This window comes from Heloderma suspectum, chromosome 1 (assembly GCF_057233095.1).
Source record: "Heloderma suspectum isolate Gila_16-S chromosome 1, 16-S_ref, whole genome shotgun sequence".
NCBI classification, from domain to species: domain Eukaryota; kingdom Metazoa; phylum Chordata; class Lepidosauria; order Squamata; family Helodermatidae; genus Heloderma; species Heloderma suspectum.
Window position 1 is genome coordinate 337,607,741 of NC_139458.1, and position 18,793 is coordinate 337,626,533.

General features: G+C 44.5%; 1 protein-coding gene across 5 annotated transcripts in view; it reads right to left on the reverse strand.

The window, feature by feature from the left end:
* Nucleotides 1-16,474, reverse strand: part of SLC2A12 (solute carrier family 2 member 12) — a 37,811-nt gene extending 21,337 nt beyond the window's left edge. For all 5 annotated transcript variants that reach the window (XR_014786695.1, XR_014786694.1, XM_084827577.1 and 2 more), the window contains exons 1-2: nt 16,400-16,474; nt 7,022-7,542 (exon numbers count right to left, since the gene is read on the reverse strand). Coding sequence is in view for 3 of the 5 variants with exons in the window: in XM_084827577.1 (XP_084683703.1) it covers nt 7,022-7,127 (106 nt within the window). In the remaining 2 variants the exon portion in view is untranslated. The remainder of the gene's footprint in view (nt 1-7,021; nt 7,543-16,399) is intronic.
* Between the last annotated feature and the right edge of the window lie 2,319 nt (nt 16,475-18,793).

An 18,793-nucleotide genomic window follows, 5' to 3' on the forward strand; every position in this document is an offset into this window, starting at 1 on the left:
ATGAAAGATGGATTAGAATAATTCTTCATTTATTGTTTCCTTTAAACAAAATGTCTTGTTTTGCCCCGAGACTACCAAGACTACCCATTTAACATATTTAAGAAAATTTGCTGGAATATAAGCGAACATGCCCAGAATGTTTAGACTTTGTTTCTGAAATATAAGTCACCTATAGTCATGCAGGAGAAAGTATTCAGATACTTTAACAGGTTTTCTGTGGTAAGAAAAAAGATGGGAGAAGCAGTGGGAAAGCATGGGAGGATGACAAATGGAAGACATCATCTGAAACCCCCACAAAATTCTGTGAATGAGGCAGGGTGTTGGAACAATAAAAGCCTTGTCTGGAATCACCCATAAATATTGTAAAGGATGTGTATCCCATTCAGGATATTTTTATGCGTTGTTTTTAACATTTATTTTTTAATATTTGGCATCTCAAAATAGATAATACCCAAATGCTTTATTCTTCGGGTTCATTATGTCAAGCCTTGTGACATGGCAAAAGAGGTCATTATAGGCTCTGAGGAAGCTACCTTAAAGCTCTGTATTCTACAAGCACAATCCAGCCAGTTAAAAACACACTTTGGGCCCTATTGGATTATATCCGATATTAATCCAAGACGCATTGAAATGACATTGGATACAATCCATGTACCTCAATGTGAGAGTTAAGCAAATGCTTCAATCTTTCCCACTGAAACACATGGATCTTCAAAGTGGAAGGAACAGTTTTTGCAATTTGAATCGAGTAAGCACAGAATGGGTTTTGCAGCTAGCTAGCACAAAAAACAAAAAAGCAGGGTTACAAGCTACAAGAGAATGGTATTGGTTCTTTCTCTGGGAGAAAGCGGAGGACAGGAAGGCCTGGCGTGCTATGGTCCATGGGGTCACGAAGAGTCAGACACGACTTAACGACTGAACAACAACAATTGGTTCTTTGGGGAACGAATGGGCTTTCTTACCCCTTACCCACTGGGTCTTTTTGAAAATAAACAGATATTACAGAAACACCACAAGTTTCCAGTGTTGTCTCCTCACAAGGAAGCTAGCCCTATAAAAGACTCTCTCGGGTCCTTCTTACCAAAAACAATAGCTGTCCCCCTATTTATGATTTCCCAATAAAAAGTTTCCCTGGTTTATGTACATCTTTTCCCTCCACAGTAAAGTTGGAGGGTGATGAAGGTAGAGTACTAATCATAGTAGCCTCTAAACAGGGGTGTGCAACCACTCGCGCGTGGCAGGCTCTCCTCCCTGGCCACACCCCCTCCTGGCAGCCCACTGCGTTTCCGTGGGAAAAGGGAAGCATCTTTTCCTACACCCAGCACAGGATGCATGTGTCCGTCCATCTCTTACTTATTCTTCCATTACAAGGAAAGACAGTCATTTCAGTCTCAACTTTATATAATAGCACCATAATGCTCTCTCTTTGCGTTGGCACCTTCTGAATTTAATTAGGCTCAAGCCCTCAATCTTTAATAGGACTCACATGACTGGAGCCTATGAACAGCACTGCTATCTTTAATAAGATTAACAACTGATACACAGATCACCATTTTTTTGTTTTCAGACCTCAGTAACAGTAACCAAGGTTTCTCCACATTTTTATTAACAGTGGCAGCAAGCAGAGCTATACATGCACCTTGCATCACAATCAAAAGGAGGGGGAAATGTCACTGATAGTTTGCATATGCCAACGGCTGTAATTGTACGCAAGTTCACATTGCTAATAGACGAGGATTAGGCTGAGATTTAAATGATATTCCCCAAACACTCAGACACTCAGCGCATCAGCACTGATTCGCATTACCTAATGTGTATTTGTGCAAATGCACATTATTGCTAATGCGAATTAGTGCAAGTAGAATGAAATTCTGGTTTAAAAACCGCGATTCCACCATGGAACAGAAGACGCCTGACAATCCATGAGACACAGACAGAACAGAATTAACAAAAGCCGTACATCCCTACTGGCAAGTGGGAGTGAATGCCTTCCTTGTGTGTGGGAGAAATCGCTCCCCACTACTGGAGAGAAATAGTGTTAGAGAAATATAGTCAGGGCAGAGACAGTAATCAAATATAGCAAAAAGGCCATTTGCAGCACTAACATCAAGGTTAGCGTGTATTTCTCCCTTCCCTTGCTTACCTGTGCAGAGTGCTCTGGCCTGGCAGTAGAGAGGGACAGAATGGTCTAAAGCTAGTTTGTGCCCTGTATGCATGTTTTCACCAGTAGGTGTTTTCCATCCCATTTTGGTGTGGAATTTTTTTAGGAAAAAAACTGAACAAATGTAGTAATTTGTTCTTTAAAAAACATGTTTAAGTAGCATTTAGATGTACTCCAAAGGACTGAAATGAGCAGGGAATTGGACTCGATGGTTTTATAGGCCCCTTCCAACCCTACTATTCTATGCATTTCTCTCTGTCTTTAACAGGTGCTGGCTGCTAGCATGTGCAGCTCTTGCTGTGTAAGTTAAAAATATGGCTGCATTTCACCCTGGGAGCGATGGGGCAAAATGACGTGCTATCACTCCCAGGGACATTACATGAAGAGAACAATTGTATATTCCTATGTGCAACGCCCCATCCTATGCCGTCACTTCCAGGCCATATTGCAGTCCACCTGTTCAAAACATGTGACAGGATCTGCACATGCTCTAGTACCCATGAAAAAAAAGTGGTGTGGGGGAGGGGTTGTCAGCCCTCAGATTATCTTATTGTGGAATCCACTGGAAGTGTGGGTTCTGAAGACCCACATCTGATCCACAGCATAGTCTGCCAGGTGCAAGCAAGCAAGCTTGCTTGTTAGTTTGGACTCACTGAATTCCTCTTTATCTATCCCCCCCACCCCCCGCAGTTGTTGGAGTGGAGTTAGGTGTTTGGTGTTTATCTGTGGAGCCCCAAGGCTTGTTATGGCTCTAGGCAGAGAAGAGGTCGCAATGTGCTCAAGTTTCTAGGAGTGTTCTGGAGGCAGGCAGTTTGGCAGTGGAAACAAGGAGAAAAGGCACTCTTGTATGTTCCCTCTTGTGCACAGCATAAGGCTAGAGATAGCTCCAGGCAAGGCAGTCTGTCATCTGCGTCACGATCATCCTGTGGGGTTTATATACTGATGGTGGTATGTGGTGATTGGTGCTGAGTTACACCATATCCTATGCTCTACTGTGGCGATGTGAGCAGGACAGTCATCAGCACAGGGGTGGGAATTCCCCCTCCCCTCTCCCCTTTACCTCAGTGGGAGAGAAATTCCTTCGGTCAGGGCTGGGGCAAGTATGACGTCAACAGGGGCATGGCCGTGCTCTGGAGGACTATAGGCTATGATGTGAGTGTGCTCCTCCCCTGTCCTTCCCCCATGCCACACACAACTCTGCCCCCATTGTGGCCATTCCATGGGCGGAACTGAGGTATCCCACTGGCATATCTCAGGGCAGCAGGCGGAACTGGTATTCCTCTGCCAATTCTATGGCTGATAGGAACTGAAGTCCAGAGGGTGCCAGGTGGAGGAAAGCTACTCCAGTTGTTCATGCTATATGTGAGGATGACCGGGGGGGGGGGGGGGCGTGGGATGACATCAGGGGTAGTGCTACATGGTGCAGCTTTGCTTGCATATTGACACCAGCCCTTTCAGGAACACTTGAGTAGGGCTGCTCTATTATGGAACTCAAAAGCAGGCCCAGCCATGTACTAGAACTACCTGCTTCCCAGAGGAGGCTGAATCCCTTTCGGCCCAAGGGCCAAATTCAATTTTGGAGAAGCTCTTGGAGGCCGTGTTCCAATGGGGGGACTGAAGGCCAAACAAGGAGGGGCTGAAGGCAAAAGGGGCAGGGCCAAATGCCCCAAACGCCAGCATATTTTAGCTTTGAGCTCTTAATGCCAGTAACTCAGCCTCAGGAGAGGCATTTCAGCGTAGGGTAATTATGCTAATTAGGCACTGTGGTTTATTTTCCCTCCCACTGTGGTGTATTTTCCCTCCCTGATCGTGCATACCCAGTTACTGAATTTTAACAAAAGAGTTTCAGCCAAGTGAAATGCAACCTTTGGCTTTTAATTAAAACTGCAGACAACCTTGACACTTCCGGTTTATTGCACATTCATGATTGACCACTCACGGAATTGTGCAGGTCCATTACATGATGTCATCATCGTCCAGTCATTATCCCGCCATTTCTGCCCACCTATCCTGTGTTTTCCTCAAAGGGGAAAAATGTGGCATTTTTCCAAATATGCACAAATGGAGCACCATGACCTACCCGTGTACTTCGCTCTAGAGGGTGGTTGTTTTGGGTTGTTGGGGGTGTGGTCATGATGGCGAAGGTGGTGATGACTGTCAGGGTGGAAACTGAGCCTATAGAGCCCCAGAGCAGTTCTGATTCTGAGGAAGAACAGCAATCAGTGGGAGAGGAGCTTGCTCATCGCTCACAGGCACAGCAGCTGGCAGAGATTCCTCCTGCCAGCATTCCTGAGAGAGATAGTGACCCTGGCAGTGATAGAGCGGTGGAGGGGGGCTTGCTGGACACTCGGCACAGACGCAGGGAGCCGCGACAGATGGAGGGCGCCGAAAGGAGGTGCTCCGCTCGTTTGGCGCTAAAACAACGGTCACGTCCCGAGGACCCAAGGGTAGGAGGAAGGATCTCTCCATAGCCCATAAGTTCAGAGTCTTCCCGTGGTTCTCCTTCAAATGGGGACCAACCGCCTTACCTGGAGCTTAGGCTACTCCGCTATCTTTCCCCAGTGCTGTTCCTTGCTTAGTCGCTAGTGATTAGTATCTGAAAGAGTCATAAAGTAATAACGGAATAAAGCCTTGGAAAGAATCCTCGTCATCTGTGTCCTGAGTTGGCTATTGCAGGGGACTGTAAGAGGCAGCTAGGGCGCTCCTGACAATGACAGGCTGTGAGGTGTGTCGCCTTCCTACGCCTGCAGCATTTTGGGTCCTCACCATTTTTGGCCTGCAGCATTCTGAACAAGATGGCAGAGTGGCAGAGCAGCACAGCGGCAGAGCAGCACAGCGTCATGCTGGCCTTCCAACCTACCGGGATGCCCCCTGCTGTGCATTCTCAGCGAGTAAATGGCTGAGTAAACAGCAGAGATTGTCAAAACCACTGAATGGGGAGGTGGGGGGCAGGGAGATTGGTGGGGGGCTGTCTGCATGTCAGTCCCAATCCACCAGTAACATGCAAGGGAAGGGAAAGGAGCAGGAACCAGGGAGAAATTATTGCTACACCCCTAGCGCGTGTAATGCCTCTTCGCGGAAAGGTGGCAATGCCTCTGAGCGGCATCACCACCCCCCTGAGAATGAAAGAAACAAAAAATAACACAACAGGGACAGCCATCTAAAGAGAACGACCCAGTCCTGCAATGATACCAGATGGGGAAAGAACTGGCCTTGATGTGGAATTCTCCGCCCATGTGATGGAGCCCCTAATGTGAAGAAGGCACTCCATCAAAGAAAAGGAAGGCAGTATCCAGCCTCTGCTTGATTATTTTCTTTATTCTCTAACTTCCTCTATGACAATCTGTCAGAAACAATAGTAAACCTTGAAAGTCTTGTTATTAACCAGTTGCCAAAGCAAGAAAGGTCAGTCTATTATCCTGGTGCTCTGGTAGATGCTGCCATTGCTCCTGCTCTGAAAAAAGCCCAGGAGCTGCACACACACACCCCTTCATTCCCCCTTCACAACAGCACTGATTGCACAAACACTGGCATGTTCTCTTCCAATTGGCCATTTTCCTTGTGGAAATTATGTGTATTGCAAGCTGGCTTTTAAGTGGCCGCACTTTATAAACCAATTGGCTACCATGTACATTCACCTTATGAGGGCTGTCTTCTGCTTTCTCTATGTATTAAAAACATTCGCATGTGTACAGACATTACAAGTGTCTTAATCCACGTTCAGTTGTCACGCAAAAATGTCCCAAGATCAGTGGGTGACAGTAAAATCATGCCTTATTCAGCATCAGCACATTCTATGTGAACACACAGCCCCATGTAGCTATTTTGTGTTACTTTTGGAACTTGGTGAAAGATCAAGAATGTACAACATCTGGGATAAACAAAGTGAAACAACAATGGCACTGAGATCTCAGAGATTTTTTTTTTCTAGAAATAGTTCTACTAGTCTTGCTGTGCTTAGAATCCAAAGCCAAAATCAACAGTGACACATAGAAGAAAAGCCTATTCCAATGAGGACTAGAAACTTCAATAAGAGTGGCAGATTTTGTTTTCATAGCGTAGTGCAAATAGCTCGACAGTGATTCTAGGCAACACGGGATCTTGCAATATTTCAGTCAACTGAGCTGCAAAATCATCCTCATCCTCACCACCACCACCACCACCAGATACATAATCAAAGCTTTAAGCCAAAAGTATTCCAAGGCCATGATTCAAGTGTGAGAATTAGAATGGTGTAGTAGCGAGAAACCTGAACTGAACAGACTTGTATTAAAACCTAGCCACTATCTCTGGTTTGGATCCAGGATCTGCCTTCCACAAAAGGAAGGGCTCCATTCACAGAAGGTCCCTCCCCACCAATTTGGCAGGATCCTCCCCCCCTTCCCCACACACACACACCACAGCTCACTCCATTCAGCAGGTCTCCTGACTCTCTGTGTAGCATTTTCAGGGGGCTGGAGGGGCTGCTGTGGGGAAGGACGGGAAGTCCACTTCCATCAGTGCAGTTGATCCAGGGAAATGTGGATCCAACCCACCTCACAGAGTTTGTAGAAGCTAAACCAGAATAACCAGAGGCCTCCATGTTTCCCTCCCTAAGGTTCCTTGGAGGAAAGGTGAAACGCAAATGCGACGAACGCACACATATTAAAACTGAGATTTCAAATGGCCCCTAGTTGCAAATCAGAACTTAGAAGGCTGACTGACAGGGTTATTTTAGGCTTTCTGGCCATTTGGGGTTGCTGTTGTTCTTTTTAGTGGTTATTCCGACCCTCCTCGGGCTGTTCTCTTTTTTGAGGCTAGAACATTAGTCACACCTATCTATGCCTATTGTCCTGCAGGTGTAATTGCCAGTTGCTTTACCTGTTTGTGCCGGAAGCTTGTGCAGGCTGCTGCATGGGTTGCGCTCCTCTCCTCGTCTGTTCTGGCATGGCTGGTGGAGGTCCGCTCTGTCCTGCAGAGGGATCATGGCTGTGGGCAAATCGTTCTCCAACTGGGCTTCAGTGCTGAAAGACTCTACAGGACGACCGCTTTACCTCTGCTCTCGAAACTGGTGCAGCTCACTGTTGTCCTGAGCATGGCAACATCCTGCAGGAGCTGTCTGAAATATGAAAGTTACCAAGGGATCCACGGGCAACTTTTCTTTCTGTTTCAGCAGGCTTTGCCCTTTGCAGTGACACAGTCTGTTGCTATTCTGGGTGAGCCTATCACAAGCAAGCGGGGGAGGGCTTTCGTCCGGGAGCATTGTCTCTGCCTTTCAAGCAAAGCGCTGAAGACATTAGGGCTACACAGAGCTCAACAGGCATCTGAGAGCTTTTGGCTTCAAGTTCTCTGTCTCTCCAGGCACCGTATTTTCTTTTTTTTACTCTCCTCCCTCCTTGTTCCTATGTAAGAAGAAAAAGAAAACTCAGAGTTAAAGTGGCTGCTGTGTCAGCAAAAAAAGGGGGCAGTGAACATGCACTAAACAGCTGGCATTAATTCCTGTGCCATTATGAGCTACTAAGAAAGAAATGAAGGGAAGCGCTCACTTTCAGCATATCAAGTGGCTGGCGTTTCTCATTTGGGTGGTTTTCAAAACAATATTTTAATCATCTACGCCACACCCAGAATAAAGAGAAGGCAGAACCCCCAATCTCTGAGAGGAAAATTGGTGTGCTTCATTTGGAGACAGGATAGCTGGTCTGAGAGAGGCACTGCTTCCATGTACATATACCCTTTTGTGCTCCACTGGGCTGGTTCGCACGATCAAGCAGCCCACCACGGCTTATTTAAACTACGATGGGCTGCAATACAGGTGGGCAGCCATTTTGAATATTCAAGCCATAATCACACCTTGTTGCATTGTCTGAACCTAGCAACGGTGGGTTGTTGGTGTGGTTAACAAACCACCCACAACCCCAAAACAGCCCTTGGATTCTAGGTGGGTTGTTAACCATGCCAGCAACCCACCCTGGCTGGGTTCGGATGACACAACAAGCTGCAGCCACAGCTTGAATATTCAAAAGTTGCCTGGCACACACCTCCATGCATCACAACCACCGTGGCTTAAATAAGCGGTGGCTATTTCACAGTGATTGTGCAGACTGGGTCACTGTCACCTCTTGTGATGTTTTATTTGCTTCTGGAACAATATAGACTCCTGCAAAATACGTTTTCCAGAGGTGAAAGTGAGATGAATCCACACAGCACAAGACACAATTCTACCCCTGTATTCAGCATTTCTATAGGCACACACACACACACACAAAACAGCCACATACAGTGGTGTAGCTAGGGCTGGACTTTGGGCCAAACTCCAGGACCTTGCACCCAGGCTCCCCCCCCCACACACACACACACGAGCACCCAGAGAGTGGCAGGTGAAGAGGGCATCAGAAGCAAACTCCATCTGATTCCTGTAGTCATGATGGTGTTATAATTTAAGTAAGCTTAAAATGCAAAACTGCACATGCTCAGAGGTTGTTGTTTTAGTCAGCATAAGCAAACGGCTTTGTTACTGTTGTTCTAACACAACAGAAATGTAGAAGCAGTTCTAAAGCATGGAATGGCAGTTGCAAGGGGAAGGGAAATGTTAGTTCTCTTCCACCTACAAGTAATACACATGGCCATCTAAAAGGGGTCCCCATAAGACCATGAAGTCCAGAGTCTAAAATTAGCTAGCTGCACTACTGTTCACATAGAATCTCCAACTCTCTCTCTCTCTCTCTCTCTCTCATGCACACACACACACACACTGAACCAATTGGTTCCTAGAGAAGTCAATAACAAGATAAACAACAGTAGAAACAACATAAATCAGAATAAAAATGGATAATGCTCTCTCTCTTTATATATGCAATTAAAAGTGGCAAATTTTAAAAGGCCTGGGTGAATAAATCAGTCTTTGCCTGGCAAGATGGCAAAGTAGTTGCCAGGAAAGCCACTGAAAAGGCCCTCTTTTTGGTTGCCGCTCACCTAACCTCAGACAATAGGGGAACCAGAGGAAAGCCTCACTCGCTGAACTCAATGCAGACAGGTTAATGTGCAAATCATCCATTCTCCAGGCACAGCTGCCCATCATGACAGACATTTTTCTATGGGGAGGATATATTTTTCCACCAGCCTGATTGCAAATACAACAACAGGTATTAAATCTGGGGTCCCCAATGTGGTGCCTGTGGCCTCCTCTATAGTGCCCCCTGAGCTCCTTGGCCCTCATTATTTTTTTTTTTTTAGATCTTTTTAAAGGTTTTTTCTTTAACTGGGAGGCTGGTGTGTTGCAAAGTAACATGCTGTCCTCAAGCACCACCTTTATTTCCAAGTGGGCTCCAGAGGCATTCTTAAAAAACAAAAATGGTGGGCAGCTATTGCCCAGCACTTCATTTTGAAGCATGCCCAGCTGCCTAGAAAACAAGAAAAGGGTGGGCTTTAGGGCTCCCGCACATCAGGCTTTTATCCTGCAATTGAGATGGCTCCTTCACAGAAGTTTGTGGGCTCTTTACATGATGCAGTGACCCTGCCATGACCCTCCTGCACTAAATGCCCTTTGTTCCATTTTTAAATAGATCGCAGATAATGAGCTATCAAAATACCCCATTGTGTTCCACTTCAGTTTCCTCCATCAAAAGAGTTAAAGCGAGAGGCATGAGATCAGTGAAAGATAATGGAAGACTCAGATACGGGGAGAAGGAGGGGGGAAGAGGAGAGTGTGTAAAGGGAGTCAGTTGCAATCTTGCATTTAAAATGGAAGCAGAAAGCCCCACTTTAAATGCAGGATTTTAGGCTGGTGTAGAAACGCCCTAAGATTTTGCGAAGCAATCCTTTAGGAACAGCATCTTAGGGGGCTTGAGGGGGTGACAGGAAGTGTGCAGGTATTTTGCCTGTGGTATGTGTGCGTATTTTGCTTGTGTGTTTGGCGTGGTGTGTATTTTGCGTCTCTGTGTGTGCATTTCACTGAGCATCAGTGGTTTGCCTTCTGTGAAATGAGTATTTGGTGTGTCTGTGGGGGCAAATATGTGATTTGGCATTTGGGGATCAGACCCCACCTCTGCCTTGTACTCAGTTTATTGGCCATGTTTCTTTCCTCTGAGCCTTATCAGTTTGCCTTTGTGAAATAGGTGTTGGAGCAGAAAGCCGTCAGTTCAAAAGAGTGGTTTTGTGTTTTAGAGCTCGTACCACAACTCTGCTTCATACTTAGATTCTTGGGCATGTTACTTTTCTTTTAGCTTTACCAGTTTGCCTTCTGGGAATGCGTGTTTTGTGACTGACCATGGCCACTATGGCAGCCATTTTGAGAATGAGCAACCCCCTTCCCCATGGCAGCCATTTTGTTAGTGCATCCACAGCACTCAAAATTCAAAATGTACCCACTGACCCAAAATTTGGGGGACCACTTAAGTCATACTCACATTAAATGATAGTAATGGAGAACTAGGGGTCTATCCTCACAACCACCCAAACACACTTCACACATGAAGAAAGCTGAACAAGTCATGTGCATGAATGCCACACGCTCAATGTGAATTTTGGTGTGCCTTTGCTAGCCATCCTAAATCTGGGTCAGCAATGGTGCACCAAAGAACAAGTTCAGCAAATGGCAATGCATCCACAGTGCTGGCCTGGAACAGGCTGAAACAGCTGGAAGTCACAAAGGTTTAGATCCTGATTCCAGAATACTGCTACCTCCAGTATCGGAGGCAGAATGCCTATGTACGCAAGTTGTTGGGGAACATGGACAGGAGGGTGCTGCTGCACTCATGTCTTGCTTGTGGGTTTCCCATGGGCAGCTGGTTGGCCACTGTGTGAATAGAATGCTAGACTAGATGGACCTTGGTCTGATCGAGCATGACTCTTCTTATGTTCTTGTGTTCAGCACCCATCCAGCATCAGCTGCTGAAGAGAATGCAGGATTTGACAGCAGCAACCTCCTGGTGAAATAAGCAGTGGATGAGGGAAGTGATGGAAACACCAGACGAGTGAAAAAGTGGCACCAGAATAAATCAGAAGCAGCTGTTCAAGAATAATTTGATTCTGCATTTTTTGCAGTCTCATTATTTCTTATGACTTTTCAATTCAAATCCAATTCAGAGGAATTTTCATAGCTCTAAGTATGTGTTCTATGTAGACATTTGTGCCTGTCCAAGTTACTTGGAAAGTTGTGGTTTTTTTTCACCAAGATACAACAGGAATTGTTCATTTTTCTTAACATTGACAACTTCATGCTCAGCCAGAAACAAATCCATTCCTTTGTGACTAGCATTGCATAGAAAAGCAGGGAATACATAACTCAGTAGCTAGAGGGAGCCTATTCATGATGCACAGAGTGAAAAGCTGAGGCATCAATATTATTCATGTGTAGTCGAGATCCTAGCGTAGGAAGGAACTAGAAAGCGCTCTGGCTGTAGCAAATGAATATAAAACAAAGAGTGGAAACACAGGCAGGTCCATGCTGTTTAACTAAGAAACCCTTGGGGAAGAATATATCATAAACCCGGTGTGGAGACTGAGCATTTGCAGTTGACCAAGAAAGAAATGGCAGGTCACAGTTTCAGCTCTTCTCTCCATGGGAGGGAGTGAAAAGTGCAATTAACCATGTTCAGAAGTAACCAAACATATGACTTCATGAGCAATATCCTCTCCACTGAGCAAGGCCTCTTGTGAACAAACAATTGTATCTTCCACATCTGACAGTTGGACAGCAGCAGCCTACTTCTTATGGCATTTCTACACGTTACGATCCTGCAGGAAATGCTGCTGTTATGCCGATGTTCCCTACAGGAAACTCATCAAGTGTGGGTGTCATGGATGCACAGGCATGTGTCTTTAACCATGGGCATAAACATGGCTCAAAACTTTGGCCAGATTTGGGGTTTTCAAGAACCGCGTACATTCAGATTGTGCTGCCAACATTGCTGGTGTATAAGACTGGTGTCTCCATAATTAAGAGACGTAGGGCTGCCTTTAGAAAATACGTTTACATGTGGGTCTAACACAATCCAGAAGAGTAGCTGTATAGCAAAATCAGCAAAGATACATGCAGAAGAAGTTTGTTATGCAGATCAGCACCAGCCTGCAAAGGATGTGAGTGCCTGAGACAACATCTGTGGGTTTGTCTGTGGCCTTACTGACACCTTGGGATTGAGCCCTAACAGCTCGTTGATTGACTCATCTACAGTAACAGGATATTTTCCTTTGCTTTTCTCTTCTTGTATAACAGTGGTTCCCCTGTTCCCTCAAATCCACATGCGTGTACACTACCCAAACCACCTCTGCCCACTGCCTCAGGACTCTTTTGACTACAATAGCTCCTGCAGCAATACATTTATTAGTCCTCGAAGTGCCACTGGGCTTTTTGTGATTTCACGTGATGTGCCAGCTTAAGGCACTTATAAATAAGCCACATGAACCCTGAGGCTGTTGCAGCAAGAAAACAGCTTTTGTGATGCAAGTGTCTTCCATTGTTCAGGCTTATATAAGGTACTCAGTTGGCAAGCAGCTGAACAGCATCAAGGAAGGGGCTGGTGTGGTACCACCTGGCTCCCTCAGACACCCACCAACTAGAAACAGGGGAGCGGTGTTATGCCACTGCCTCTGGTCACCAGCACTCAGCTGAGATGTCAACGACTTCAGTTTCAGATTTATTTGTATGGTTGTGGCTTAGGACTGAAGTTGAAGCTTGTTAAAAAAGAAAAAGAAAAAAGAGCAACTCAGTTGTCAACTCAGCCATGTAAACAACTCCATCAGCTGCCAAGCCTGCTCTCCAGCTGGACTGTAAGAGACTCAGCCACTGAAGGACTGGCTCAGGTAGACTTCCCCAGAGCTCTTCAGATGACCTTTTAATGGGTTACACAGTAAAATGGAGGGTGGATTGGCTAGGGAAGTGCAGGAGACCCTCCCCCGCCACACACACATACACTCACTGACCTGGTTCACACCTAATGACAAACCAGAGTATGGGTTGAGTATGGGTTGTTGTTGAATCGTGGTTGTTGTTGAATCGTTGTGTATGAGTTGTTGTTACTTGTGAACCCTGCACTATGATTTAATATGGGTTGTTAACCACAAACAACCCACAGCTCACAACCCAACAAGCCATGAGTTCTGTTCCTGAGTTGTTTGTGGTTAACAACCCATAGTTAAACCATAGTGCAGGGTAAGTAACAACAACCCATGATTCAACAACAACCCAAGATTCAACAACTGATACTCTGGGTTGTCATTACATGTGAACCAGGCCACTCTATCTAGGGTGCCTCCTCCATGCCTACATTTCAAATGAGTCAAACCAGTTTTTCTCCAAAAAAATAACACTGTAGATTTTGCATGCTGTATATACCACTTGGGACAGGGGGAAGTTTGAGACCTCTTTATGTCTACGTATGTTTGGATATGGATACACCCTCTGTATGCAAAGGATTCCTGCACAAACACTGGACAAGGGAAAGGTCCCCTTCAGCCTGCTAATTGCATATGACCACGGAAGCTCTTGGAAAATGGAGAAAATGGAAGCAAATCCCATACTTTCACTCTGGTTCAATAGTCTCCCTTACACATTTGGAATTAGCTCTCTTCTTGCCAATTTGCACGGGCTCCATAAAAAGAAAGGTGCAGCTTCCTTGCCAGTAAACAGAGGATATAATTTTTTGTTGATTCTTTACTGGGTTGGCAATCAGAAGTGGATGGAGCATGTTTTTCTTCATTTACATAAATCTATATCCTGCCCTATCCCAAGGGCTTAGTGAGAATTTCAGTAATGCACAATATATCAAAGTACATGTCTAACAAGACTCCAAAGGCTAATCTCCTCCCTCAGTCTGCACAACGATTTTTTTTAATGTATTGAAGTGAACATGCGCAGCTGTTTCAAAGGATTTGGACCTGCCCATCAATATTATGAATGCTTCAACATGTGTGCCAGCTGGCACTTGCCATATATGAAAAGCAAATTGAATGATGACATGGTAAGCCACACTCTGAACACATGTCAAAGTTTTCAGCCCTTTCACTCCCTTAAAAAGGTGATTTGTCTATTTCAACACAAGTATGTTCATGCGAGTCAGCTCCTCCATCTAGAGAAAAGATCTCAATAAAGGTTTCTTTAAAAACAACATCAGAATTAATTGTTGCTAAGGATTTCTAAAAATAAAAAGTCGAACACAGGCTTTATACATTTCCTTAAAAATCTTTTTTTGGTGCCAGCTTGATGCACTTTATTTATTTATTTGTTTGTTTGTTTTTCATTTATATCCCACCTTTCTTCCATTGTGGAACTCAAGGTGGCTACATGTGGTTCCCAGGTGGTCTCCCCTCCAAGCACTGACCAGCCCCAGACCTGCTTAGCTTCAGCAAGATGACTGCCTCATGTGCCTTCAGACCATCTCTTGGGATTTTCATGACAGTAGTTTTACAAATTCTCCTATGCCCAGATCCTGTATTTTTCCTTGGCACAAAGTGAGTGCTAAAGTATCAACAACAATGGTGAGCGTGGTGTGGAAGGTGGCTGCACTATCATCACAGGCACCTTTTGGATGACACCTGTGCCATCACTACCACTGATGAGCAACATCCCATATCCAGCTGTGGCAGCATTCATGTGGTCCTAACCAAAGTGGTGAATCCTAACAGATTCTCCATAGGAATGGCCAGGTATGTAGTAAAGCTTTTCTCCAGGTCACTATTGCTTTCAAAATGTACTTTTATGACTGTATTGTGTTTTGTTTTTATTGTATTTATATGGCCATTTTCTGGTCTTGTTTTGTACACTGCCTTGATATCTTTGAAGGAAGGGAAATTTAAAAATGCAGTCATAATCTCAGAGGTGTACTTCAGTCTTCCCCAACCTGGTGCCCTCGAGATGTTTTGGAGTACAACTCCCAGAATTCCTGACCATTGGCCATGCTGGCTGGGCCTGATGGGCATTGAAGTCCAAAGCACCTGTAGGGCACCAGTTTGGGGATGGCTGGTATACTGAAACCAATATACTAAGACCTCATGTGTTTTTCATGTCATAAGACTTTTCTTGTGCAGCAACTGACTCAATCACGGCTACTCCATGAAAAAGGCATAGAAGATTGTTCTAGCTATCCCTTGAAGAGGCCCAGTTTGTCCCTGAAAGAGAGTCTCATGACTCAAAACACTCTTAATATATTGCTCACCGTGTACCTTTGAGGTCTCTCTTCTCTTTCGTTTCTATGCAGGTGCCTCTTGCCTCTGTGGCTATGCTTTCCCCTTTCCTGTTCCTTTATACTAATATAGTAGTAAAACAGATCACATGTATAAGATAAATTATAGACAGCATTATAGAGACTTTATAGGTACCTCAAGCTGGCACTGACCTGCTGTTCAATAACTAGGGCAAGCAAGCAACAATAATTTCTGCAGTCAGATGTAGAAACAACAGAGCCTTTCAGCAGGTGTGGCACGAATGATATAAAATATATTCATTTTTTCTTCCACTAGATGTCACCAAAGCTTCATTTTTACACAGCCTAGACTACCAACAACAACATGCTCCAGGGAAATTTCACTTCAAACTTTTTGCTACCATTTTTGTCATTAACATAACACTTTTTTAATGTGCAAAACACTTCACCATCTTAATCGAATTTGTATTATCTCCACATTATGAAGAAAGAATGGAGGCTGAGATACTTGCCCAAACCACACAACTATTCCATAGCAGAGGTGAGTAAGGCTTGGACCCATGTCTTAGGGAACCAAATTCCCCAGCTGGGGCAAGCTGGGAGTTGTAGGCCTTTTCTCTGTCTAAACATGCATAGGATTGTGCCCTTATTTATTTATTATTACATTTATATCCTGCCTTTTTTCCTCTTGCAAGGAACTCAAGGCAGCTTACACGCTCCCACACCACATTGGCACTCAGGCAATCATGACACTGCTCTGTTTTATTGCTTTTGTTGTAATGTTTTAAGGTATTTATTGTTTTCTACTGCTTCTATATTGGGCTTTATATTATATTTTATATATTTCTATACAAACTGCTTAGAGAGCCTGGGATAAATAAAACCCTGGCTTAAGATACTTTCTCATACTCAGGCCCTACACTATCAAGCTAGATAGATTGAAAGATATTAACTGTCAACATCCAAGGTTTTGCTAGGGGTTTGATAGCCAACATTTCACGGCAAACGGTCCACATTTACAAGAACACTGCAGCTGCATAAGATGCTGCAATCCAGCATTTTCCCCAGATTCTGCTGCCCTATGTTCACCCCACTAGCCATTCCACCCTTTTTATCTTACCAGTTGTTGCCCAGAAACACTGCTGAGGTCTCCTCCCCAGCGTTCCATTTTCCACCTTGACCTAAGGGAAGGCAGTAGAGTATGGAGTGTGAGGAACAAGTCCGCCTTCCTAGCTGTCCCTTTTCAGTTGGCATAGAGGCCTCTGCTGGTCAGGAGGTGAAACTGCGGGACTTCCTTTGAAGAAAAAGGAGAAATAAGAATGCATGTGTCTAGATCAGCCTTCTCCAGCCTGGGCCAGATCTACACTTCGTGCCATATTGATTACGATCCCATCATGGTGACGCTATATCCCTCTTGTGCATTTATACCTCGTAGTGCACAGGCTGACCATATTCCCCTGAGACAAAAACGGGATATTGGGATAACAAAAATGGGACAGGGTTATGTACTATTCCGTATTCATGAAAAAACACAATATAACAAAACAACTGCAGCTCCCTTTGTGGTCTCTCAGGCTATAAGAGACCTAAAAAACAACCTAAACTCACTGCAAAAGAACATGGAAAGAGGCGCAAATGAATAACACTAATTTATTGCATATACACGCAAAAACCCCACTCATAAATATACATATATAAAATACTTATAAAATATCACATGAGCAATAAACAAATCTGTATGGCATACCACACTGAACACTCTAATGCAGGACTGCAGTGGCCAGACTGCAAAAAGTCATAAACATACACCAAAAAGAAAGAAAAAAAAAAAGGAATGAACACCCCGACTGCTATCACAAGCCGGCATATGCTAGTGTCCCACTGGAGAGTTCCGCTGTAATAAAAAAATAGCTAACAGCCTGTTGAACTGAAATATGAGTCTGAAAAGTCCAAATCAAACTGGATGTAGGGCAGAAAGAATCTCTATGGGTGGAATGGTGGTAGAAATATCAGTAAGACTCACCCGCCTGGCTCCCACATGCTGAATGGGGCTTAGCGACCACCTCTTGAATTCCCGCCACCGCAGACAAGCAAGGTGTCATCGGCGTCTGATCGTCGCTAGCTCAAGAAGCCTGGCCCTGACTGGATAAAGTAAATGGAACTTCCTCTTTCGTCACACTAGTAGTTTTACTGCATGCATTGCTTAGCATACAGCCTTATGAGAAATGTGTTCAGTTTTTTACAAAAAATTAAAAACGGGACAAAATTGACATTTATATTAAAATGACAGGACGGTCGGGAAATATAAAAAAATGGTTCTGTCCTGTTTAAAACGGTACGTATGGTCAGCCGAGCACAATGCCATGATATGGAACAGGGGCGTTGGAAGATGAGGCCCACCTGGGTACAGGCCCCAGATCTTTTTTGAGCTGTGCCCCGGATCTTTTGAGCTGTCCTAATTGCAATTTTTTAAAACATTTTCCCATTGACTTGCATTGGAAAACAAAAACGGCCATAACCTTTTTAGTTTGTATGATAAATACATGAAATTTGGAGGCTTGGAAGCCCCCATAGAACTGACTGAATCTGCCAAATTTCAGACAGTTAGGCCTAGTGGCTTTTGTGCTGGCCACAGGTAAAATTTGCTTTTTCCAAGAAAATTTGTCAAAGCAAAGAGCTACAATTTCTTTGTTCTTCCACATAAGTGTATGGAATTTGGAAAGCTGGCAGCCCCTGTGGAGCTGATAGAACCTGCCCAATTTCAGGCACTTAGGTCCAGTGACTTTTGTGCTAGTCTCAGGTAAAGTTTGCTATTTTCAAGAAAATGTGTCAAAGCAAAGAGCTATATTTTTTTTTGTGCTTCCACATACGTGCATGGAAATTGGGAACCTGGCAGCCCCCATAGAGCTGACTGAGCCTGCCATATTTCAGACAGTTAGGCCTAGTGAATTTTGTGTTAGCCACAGGTAAAATTTGCTTTTTCCAAGAAAATCTGTCAAAGTAAAGAGCTATATTTTTTTGTGCTTCCACATAAATTCATAGAATTTGGGGACCTAGCAGGCCCTATGGAGCTGACTGAACCTACCAAATTTCAGACAGTGTGGTTTAGTGGCCTTTGCACTAGCCATGCGTAAAGTTTCCTTTTCTCAAAGTCTAAAACAAAAAGTAAAAACTGTCAAGTCACCCAAGGGATTAGAGATCCTAACCAGATGGTGTTTAAGGTGACCATTAGGGGTCACCATCCCTAATCTCTGGTGCAGTTTTTTTGAGGTGCAAAAAACCTCTCTCCCCCTACTTTTCTTTTCTTCTCTTACATGCCCAGTGTTCGGAGCTTGCCTGCAATGAAATTTTGAAGAGGGAGAAGGAAGGGAAGAAAGAGCTCCATGTGAAATACTGGTATTTCACTCAGCATCTGATTTTACTGCCCTGAACTGGAACGTTTGGTTTCTGCAGAAGTTTAGTAGCTTCAGTACAGCAAAGGATCCAATCAGCCTCCACAAACTTCTTTCTCCCC